At 43.6% G+C, this 9,423-nt stretch overlaps 1 protein-coding gene across 2 annotated transcripts; it reads left to right on the forward strand.

Annotated features, from left to right (window-relative positions):
* Positions 1-331: 331 nt before the first annotated feature.
* Positions 332-4,037, forward strand: PPCS (phosphopantothenoylcysteine synthetase). 2 transcript variants are annotated; one of them, XM_044237979.1, is made up of 3 exons: positions 332-895; positions 1,080-1,183; positions 3,189-4,037. In XM_044237979.1, the coding sequence occupies exons 1-3, from the start codon at positions 388-390 to the stop codon at positions 3,507-3,509; spliced, it is 933 nt and encodes a 310-aa protein (XP_044093914.1). In that variant the 5' UTR covers positions 332-387; the 3' UTR covers positions 3,510-4,037. The 2 variants fall into 2 exon arrangements, with proteins under 2 accessions (XP_044093914.1, XP_044093915.1); XM_044237980.1 differs by lacking the exons at positions 332-895; positions 1,080-1,183 and adding an exon at positions 1,199-1,398.
* The last annotated feature ends 5,386 nt before the right edge of the window (positions 4,038-9,423 follow it).

Here is a 9,423-nt window from a genome sequence, read left to right on the forward strand (position 1 = left end):
AACAAACAAACCAAAACATAAAATTCCTCCCCGTAAGTCCCGAGGTTAAATGGCCGGGCAGTCGGGCTCCAGTGGAATTTAAGTCCTGAAAGGCCGATACGGCGGCCGATGAGAGGCAAAAATGGCCAGTTCTCTATCCGAGGAGGAAACGAAGATGAGGGAAGGTGGCCCTCCAGACGCCCGCCCAGCGGACAGCTCCTCAGTTAGCTCAAGGTCACCTCTGGGAGACCGTGGGGCAGAAACTGCGCACAACCCCACAGCAGAGGAAACCCGCGCCGGCGCACGGCGCCCCCTCCCTAGTGCGGCTGCGCGGGGCCCGGGATTCGGGCAGGGCCGCGGCGCCGCGGGCAGCGGAGCGTGCGCGAGTGCGGGCGCGCCCCGGGACTGATGGCGGAAGTGGACCTGGTCGCCGAGTTTCCCAAACCTGCGAATGCTGCGCGCTATGCCGAGGTTATGGGTCGCTTCGTCGCCCGGCTGGGCGCGCAGGGCCGACGAGTGGTGTTGATCACGTCCGGCGGCACCAAAGTTCCCCTGGAAGCCCGGCCAGTGCGCTTTCTGGACAACTTCAGCAGCGGGCGGCGCGGCGCTATCTCTGCCGAGGCCTTTCTGTCCGCGGGTTATGGGGTCTTGTTTCTCCACCGCGCTCGTTCCGCCTTTCCCTTTGCCCACCGCTTCCCGCCCCAGACCTGGCTGTCGGCGCTGCGGCCCTGCGGCGCAGCCCCTTCGGGCTTGCTGAGCCTGGAGGCCGAGGAGAATGCACTTCCGGGCTTCGCGGCTGCTCTGCGGAGCTACCAAGAGGCTGCGGCGGCCGGCACCTTCCTGGCCGTGGAGTTCACCACTTTGGCGGACTATTTGCATCTGCTGCAGGCTGCGGCCCAGGCGCTCAATCCGCTGGGTGCGTGCGTTTAGGAGTTCAGGGTTTCCTGCAGGCAGAGCCTTTTTCCCCAGACACTTGCCCCCCAGACACTTTTGCCCTCACCTTTTCATTACCCGCAGTCTAACAGCCGGGCAGCCTGAGTTGAAAGGAGCTGATCCCATATCCCACTCCGATTTATTACACCCTGTGCTTCTCTCTGCAGGCTCTTCTGCGATGTTTTACCTGGCTGCGGCCGTGTCAGATTTCTATGTTCCTGTCTCAGAAATGCCTGAACACAAGATCCAGTCATCTAGGGGCCCACTGCAGGTGATGGGCGCTTCTCTTCCAGAGATCCGATCCCCTATAATCAGTCTTGGGTTAATTTCCTCTTGATCTGGAGATGGCCTTTCTGCATTCCATATGTGATAGGCCCTAGGGATACAGATGAATAAGACACCGCCCTCCCTCAAGAACCTCACATCTAGTGAGGGAGCTGGATACAGACATAATTACAGTACAGAGTGATAAATGCTCTAGTAGAGGTACGTACAAAGTGAAGTCAGAGTATGGGGTGAGTGAATCTTGGGGAAGTCAAGGAAGGCTTCTTGGAGGAGATGACACAAACTGGGTTTTAAAAAGATGCACTGAGAGTATAGCAGACAAAGTAGGGAAGGTCATTCCAGAAATAGTACAAATTGGAATTTGGAAATGAACAGTGTGCTGTGAAATGAAGTTGTTCGATAAGGTTAGAGAGCAGGGAGAGAGGGGCACAAGGTGGGTGGGCAGACCGAAGAGAGCTTATTTCGTAGAAGATTTTGTATTCCTTTTTAAATAGCTTGGACTTCATCCTGTGGAGCTAAGGAAAACAAGTAGGAGAATGAGATAAACTTTTTGTTTGAAAAGAATATTCTGGCATCAGTATGAAAGGTGAATTAGAGAGTAGTGGGTGCAGGTTAGGTGACGATTGCTATAGTTTAAGCAAAGGGTATGGAGTAGCTAGTGGTGTGGTTGAGATCTTGAGGTGATCTGGCATACTGGAACCTGAGACAATTCCTAATCATTTATGTTCAAGCAGAATTTAAATAGGAGAAACTACCTGTGAGACACTTGCTGACTTTGTAGGATACTTCATTTGTTCATTTCTGCAACAGATATTTATTCAGTGCCTACTATATGCCAAGTACTGTAGTAGGACCTGGAGATAAAGCAGTGTTAAGAAATATACTGTGCCCTTAGTTGCATACACTCTTCGGAGACTGTAAATATGTCAGATGCATATTATGTTAGGTAGTGAAAAATGGTAAGCAGAAAAATTAAGTGGGGAATGGGAATATAATCCCTCTCACTGCTTGCTAACTTTCTGAAATCCTGATATTATCAGAGTAATTTCACACTTTGAAAATTTTGGGAGATTGAATTTATCCTGTATTTTTAAAAAAGATTTATTTATTTATTTATTTATTTGACAGAGATATCACAAGTAGGCAGAGAGGCTGGCAGAGAGAGAGGGGGATGCAGGCTCCCCACTGAGATTTCAGTGGTGGGAGGGCGGGGCGTGGATCCCAGGACCCTGAGATCATGACCGGAGCTGAAGACAAGGTTAACCCACTGAGCCACCCCGGTGCCCCTCTCCTGTATATTTTAGTTCTTTCTTGAAAGAACACAAACCAACTCAGCATTCTTAGATGGCATCAAGAATGGTATAGTAGGAATTTTGATCAAGTGAAAATAAAATCAGTTCTCTTTCTTCAGTGCTAAGATATGTTATAAGTGACAGTTTTTAAACGGTTTTAAAACTGTTATAAGTGACAGTTTTTAAGTGCAGTTTTTAAAGTGACAGTTTAAATGTTATAAGTCCAGTAGCCGTTCCACTGGTACAAGGAATGTTTTAGGTTAAGAGATTTAAAAACCCAGCATTATACTTCTGCCAAAGTTAATTTGCATTATGGATTTGTGTGAATCGATTAGTTTATTTGAGTCTTTGGTTTAAAATAAGGGGAATACTTAAGAAAATATAATGCTGTTTTTCAGAGCTCAGTTAATGATGATGAGGATAGTAGGGCAAGGTTAATTCATAAGACATGATTTGTCTCAGAATTTGTATGAAGCCTTGGAATTAGGTATCCTGATTACGGAGGATTATCCTTCGCTTACAGAGCCAAGGCTTCTAAGCTAAGCATTTAAAATGCTCTGAAAAGTTTGACAATAAAAAATCCCACTTAAATTTGACATCGCTAGAAATCTGAGTCCCTGCTTCCTTAGTTTCCCATGAGACTGACCTACTAGATATTGACCTTTGTTTGCTTATTAAGCTTTTCTTTTTCCAATACAGATAACAATGAAGATGGTGCCAAAAATGCTTTCTCCTTTGGTTAAAGACTGGGCTCCCAAAGCTTTTATAATTTCCTTTAAGTTGGAGACTGACCCTTCCATCGTAATTGATCGTGCACGGAATGCTTTGGAAGTTTATCGACATCAAGTGGTGGTGGCCAATAGCCTTGAGTCACGACACTCCTCTGTGGTTATTTTAACGAAAGACTCTGAAACCAAGATATTGCTATCAGAGGAAGAAGTAGAAAAAGGCATAGACATAGAAGAGAAGATAGTGAGTGATCTTCAGTCTCGACACACAGCTTTTATACATGACAACTGAAGTTAAAAGCCTTTGTAGGATCAAAAATTGTTCAGTGGATCAGGGCGTGTATTCTAAGTGGTAAAAACAAGTCCTTTGCTTTCATGAAGACAAAATATGAAGGGAAAGAAACAGTGAGTGGTATGCAGGTGAAGGTAGTTTGGTATTTATCTATTGAAGGTCATTTCATACACAATAAGAATGAAAACAAAAGCAAAGCAATTATGACCAAACCACCTGACACACTTATCTGATTATCACCTGGATTTTGAAAATGAACACGAGCTGTTCGTCACCTTTAGAAAAAGAGCTTATTGGGAATTATATTCCCCAGCGTGTACATGTGAGGCCTGAATATCAACCTTCTTCATACTATGAGAAGGATTATGGATGCATGAATGGCCATGCCTTAAAGATCAAATATTTCTTGATGCCTACTATGTGGTAGGCCCTGAGGATTATGAGGATTAGAACGATGAATAAATATGTCTGTCTGGGAAATGGGTGTATGAAAAATAAAGTGCAATAAAGCGTGTGCCCAAAAGCCAACATGATGGAAATGATGTTTTTTGGGAATTTATCGAAGGGGAGTACAAGAGGACACTTCCCTTAAAATAGGTTACCTTTAGAATGATGAGCTTCCCATACATTCACTTTTTGCTCCTTTTCTTAGGTTGACTCTCTATTTGAGTTAACAGTCTACCTTTCAAATATTTTATAATTGTGCTTAATGGAAACTTGGCTTCTACCTGGGGCAAGGAAGGGGCCTATTTGTGATTTCTGCCCTGAGGGAGGCTTTACTATATGGTAAGGAGTAGAGGCTTTGGAGTCATCTTAGCCGAGTTGGGCCTTTCGAGCTGTATCACCTATTAGTTTTGTAAGCTCAGACTCGTGACTTAATCTCAAGTTATTCATTTATGAAATAGAGATAATAAGCCTCTCTGCTGAATAGTGCCCTTTGTTGTGAGGCTTAAGTAAAACAGTGAAGATAAAGCATTAGTCATCTGGTGTCTGGCATGTAAATTTTTTAGCTGCACATAAATTTTTCTCAGCAAGACAGTATTCTGATGGTGCCTTGCATGATCCCTGAATTCTTGAGTTTTCAAAGCTTTTGTTACTGTCCTGGGCTTTGGGTTGGGAGTGCACGAGAAATGTGGCTCAGAAAAATCCCCTAAATGATCTGTAGGATGGTCCAGAGTGCATGTTGAGAAACTATCATCAATAAATAGGTAGAAGTGGGAAATACACTTCACGTATTTGATTTAAAATGCAATTAGCAATATTTCATGGAGTTGGGAAGAGTAACCCAATGTGATGGCAGTGGTGCAATAAATTGCAGTTGAAAAGATTTGAGCAGAGGTGCAAAGATGCATTGAAATATGTCACTAAAACAAGAAATGCGACTTACAAGCAGAGGGAAAATAACTGCAGCAATCCGCACTGTTCTGGAAGCAGCAGTCCCATGGAACAAAAATTTTAACTTAAGATCCAATTAGCAAAATCTCAAAGACAACAGGCTCTGTCAGAGTAGCTTTGGTACTGAAGGGATAAGAAGCGAAAGACTGATTTTCTTCCTTAACATCTGTAGCTTCATGTGGATGATGACTGTCATCCTGTTTGAATGTCCAATGAGGGTAAATGGAGTGAAAACTAGAAGTGATGTTGGTTTCTACCATCTATTACTTCCCTTGGGAACCCTTTCCTATCCTGTATTGTTAGGCTTAAACAAACACCTTTTTCCTACATGGAATTATTTAAAGTGTTTTCCAATTCAGTTTAATTTTCATTTGGAGCACTTAAACAGTATTACACATGTTAGAATTCCAGGGGGTTTTTTGTTTGTTCGTTTTAAACAGCAAAGAGGAGCGTGCAGAGAAAGAATGAAAAGGAATGCGAATCAATGAGAGCAAATGGGAAAGCACTTGATCTGGATTGGAGGACCAAGAATTGTTTCCCTGAGGAAGTGACACTTGATCCGGTAAGTAGGAGTTAAGTGGACTGGAAGTGGTGAGTATTTTAGATCAGAGAAAACACACTTGTAAGGTGGAAATGATTGAAGTACTTCCATAAAGTAGGGGGTGAGATCTGTACAGATAACTGGCAAAGCTTTGGAAAGGGTCCTATGTGGAACTAAAATAAGACTGAAATGCGGGTACCTAGTTAAGATATCAGCAAAGCAAGGACCCCCCAAAATGGGTCAAATCAAGCTTTGGTGAACTAACCAGAATCTTGCAATTAAGAGCATTCAAATGAACATGTTATATACCAAGTCTCTCTTCAGTTGTCAATTTGAAATTTTATTTTGCACAACATAGGTGGAGGACCGGTTCACTTAAACTGAATTTTCAGTGCTTAGGACTTCTAAAGGGCTTCTGTCTTAGGGACAATTCTAGTCAAATCCAATTTCTTCATTTTTATAACAATAAAGCCAGATCCGAAAAATGTGATTTGTCTTAGGCGCCCCAGGTAGTGACAGATCTAGGCTTAAAATTCACAACTCCTAACCCTCTCCCTTTTAAGAATGAAGTTACTTCTAGAGAAATAGAACCAAGGTTATTAAGCCGGGTCTCCACTTAAGGCCTGGCGGGAAGCTATTTGAGAGTTGTAAATGCCTGGGACAAAACGTTACTTCAAAGTAGGAAAAGTGCTTCTATGTTGTTACCGTGGTTACTGCAAAGCCAATGGAATGAGGCGTACTTTCGTTTCTGTCTAAAAGTCCCGCCCCACGACCCGACGGCCAATGGTGTGCAGTGTCTCCACAGGAAGAGCATCCCCTGAGCCAATGGTGTGCGTCGTTTCTATGGTTCCCGCCGGAAGGACGCCTCGGCGTCTCTGCGGCAAGAGCGGTTGCTATGACGCCCGGGCTTGGGTAAGCACCTGCCGCTGGCCGCTGAGCAGCTGTGGAGCCCAGTGAGCCGGGACCCTCGCGGCACTCTACGAAAGTGTCCGGCCTGGTTCCTGAGATTCCCGCGGTTCTGCCTTAGCCCCGAGGAGGAAGGCGCCTTCTCTGCGTTCTTTTTCTGCATTCCAGGTCTTTCCCGCCTTCGCTAGTGTGACCCGAAACCGGAGAAGAGCTTCTCCTGGCTCTGCCTTTATAGTGGCGGGCTGGAGTGATTCTGCTTGAACAAGGGACCCAGCCGCCACAGGCCTTTAGAATTAGGCCGTCTGCTCTTTTTAGAGAGGGCTTGGAACCCGTCGGTTAAGTGGGCGCCCCTTTTCTCACTGCCCCGGCGAAGACTCAGCCCTGCACAGACCACGGCGCCTGGTGGGCCTGGCCCGTGCCGAGTCCTCCGAGCTACGGCTTCCCCTGGTCGTAGGCTTGTGAACAAAGAACTGCCGTTTTCCGCTTGTTCGCCCAATGTTCATCATGCAGAACCTTAAATGCCAATGAAGCTCTGGAGAGGCCTTTTGTATCTTCAGCATCGGACGTCATCAAGTCAGTGACCTTCTGCCTTTCGAGCTACGATCTCATCCGCTTCTCTCATCACCCTCAGCACCAGTTTTCTCATCCTGCTCATTCCACAGCCATTTTCACCCTTTCTTGTCCACGCTGCACATCATTGAATGTCCATTCGTCTCCACCACCTCTGCCATCTGTAAACCTCCTCCCTCTGATTTCCTACTACAATGCTTTGGGTAGCTAAGTATTCCACATTCTTCAGCTCTGGAATCCTTTGGAAGATTTTCTTTGTTTCTCTGCACTGTGGCCAGCTTCCTGTCTTGGTTAAACTAACTAACATGGAGAAGCGCGCTTTGGTAAATACAAACAGTGAATTCCTACAAGCGTAGTGTGTTTTGAAACTGAGGGGGTAAAAATCAAAATGCGTTTTTAGGCCCATCCCACGCTCATATAAAGAAAGATTGTTCCTTGCTCAAATGAATACTCTGTTAGATTTACATGATGTATTTATGCATGTGAAAAGATCATTCAGAATGATCATGCAACCGGATTTCAACTTTAAGCCCATATGAATGCAGTGCCTTGATACCATCAAATTTTCTGGAGAGGAGATGCTTAAAATAGTTCTTGTGCCTTCTCTTCATGTCAGTTTCTTTTCTTTTCTTTCTTTTTTTTAAAATTTATTTATTCATTTTAGAGAGTACACATATGTATGGGGGAGGGGGCAGAGAGAGTGGGAGAAACAATGACACTCACAGTGGGAGGATTGGGATCCCCCAGGACCATGAGATCAAGACCTGAGAGGAAATCAAGAGTTGGCTGCCCAACCCACTGAGCCACCCAGGTGCCCCTTCATGTCAGTTTCTTAATGGGAAAACATTCTTTATAACCTGAGCCAAGAAACAGAAACAATGAGGAGGAATGATTGAAAATAAATATTTTTGGCAACGAAGCAGGCTTAATAGTCCTAAAAAGACTGGAACATAGAACTTTAAAAAAATACAATGAAATTCATTTAGAGCCAGTGCAGTTTTCTTTTAGTTGAAAAACTTTAATTTGTCTTAACGTTTGTGTTCCTCATTGAGTCTCACTATTTCTTTTTCAGTATTCAGTTTTAAGTGTAAACTTATTTTGAAGATAAGTACTTTTTGCAGGTACTTTGGGGGCTTCAGCTTTCTCTTCTATAATGGATTGGAGAAGAAAAAAAAAGATCTAGGGATACCTGGGTGGCACAGTCGGTTGGGCGGGTCTCCCACTCCCTCTGCCCCCTCTCCCATACATATGTGTACTCTTGATTTTGGCTGAGGTCATGATCTCAGGATGGTGAGATCAAGCTCCAAGATCAGTGTGGTATCTGCTTGAGATTCCCTCTCTCCCTCTCCCTCTGCTCCTCCCAATGCTCACACTCTAAATTAATTAATTAGTTCTTTAAAAAAAGAGAAAAAGTTCTGAAACTTTATCCATTTTTCACATTTAATGGATAAATTCTAACTTTTGAAAAGCACAGTGTTAGGTGCTGTATTTTAAGGATCTTACCTTTCCCCTTCCAGTATGTATTTACTGAATAAACATCATTAGGGAGCACTGAAAAGTAACTTTTTAAGAACTTTCCTCTCACCCTAGGACAGTGGCTCTAAACCCAGGGGGCGATCTTGTTCCCCATGAGACATTTGGCAAAGGATGGAGATACTTCCGGTTGTCACAGCTGGGGATATGTTAACTGGCATCTACTTGGCAGAGTACATCCTGCTATGCACAGAACATCTCCCAACAACAAGAATGATCCAGCCCAAATGTCAGTGACACTGAGGTTAAGAAACCCTATCCCAACATATCAAGTTCATTTTCTGTTCTGGGTCAGCCCTTGCTAACAAGTGTACATTTTTACATAGCTGTAATGCTAGTGTACATTTTTGCCTTTCTTTCCCTCTTTATTTTGTATTTTAAGCATTTAAACATTGCTACATTGCTTTCAGTTTTTTGAAAAGTATTTTTCTCCTCATTTTACTTGGGAATTGAGAAGGAAAAAACTGTGTATAACATGTATCATATTTAAGATGCCTATAATTTTAAAATTATATTTGTGTAGAAAGGAGAAAGATAGTTAAGGTGAACAGTCTGTCTGGGCATATCAGTTTTTGTGGCCATGCTATTTACTTTTGTTCCTTAATGTCACTGTAAGACCGTGAGATCCAAAACTTATCTTTTCCTCAGAGCCAGAAGATGTGCTCTAGCACGAGATATGGTCCTGACTCCTTCATTGTACTTTGAGGGCACCTGTAAGGGAAATAAGAACAAGAAACAATGACTCTGTGCCAATTCTCCTTATCCTCTTTCCATTTAAAATTCTTTGTCTCTGTCTTAGTTTGTTTTGACAACTTTACCAACTCATTCTTTACATCTGGAAGTTGGGTTGGGGGGGCAAAAACTTTTTAAGATAGTTAATGAGCATTTATTCAGTATCTAGTCTGGAGAGAATAGTTCGTGTGCTTTGTTATGTGGGGTTATTTTATGTGCAGTTTAGATGTTAGAGCA

Source organism: Neovison vison, chromosome 2 (genome assembly GCF_020171115.1).
Source record: "Neovison vison isolate M4711 chromosome 2, ASM_NN_V1, whole genome shotgun sequence".
Taxonomy (NCBI): Eukaryota; Metazoa; Chordata; class Mammalia; order Carnivora; family Mustelidae; genus Neogale; species Neogale vison.

Bases quoted from the DNA above. Each gene is read 5' to 3' on its own strand.
- PPCS (XM_044237979.1), top strand. From the start codon at position 388: ATGGCGGAAGTGGACCTGGTCGCCGAGTTTCCCAAACCTGCGAATGCT. The intron at 896-1,079 runs GTGCGTGCGTTT...TTCTCTCTGCAG, and splicing joins CCAGGCGCTCAATCCGCTGG to GCTCTTCTGCGATGTTTTAC. The intron at 1,184-3,188 runs GTGATGGGCGCT...TTTCCAATACAG, and splicing joins CATCTAGGGGCCCACTGCAG to ATAACAATGAAGATGGTGCC.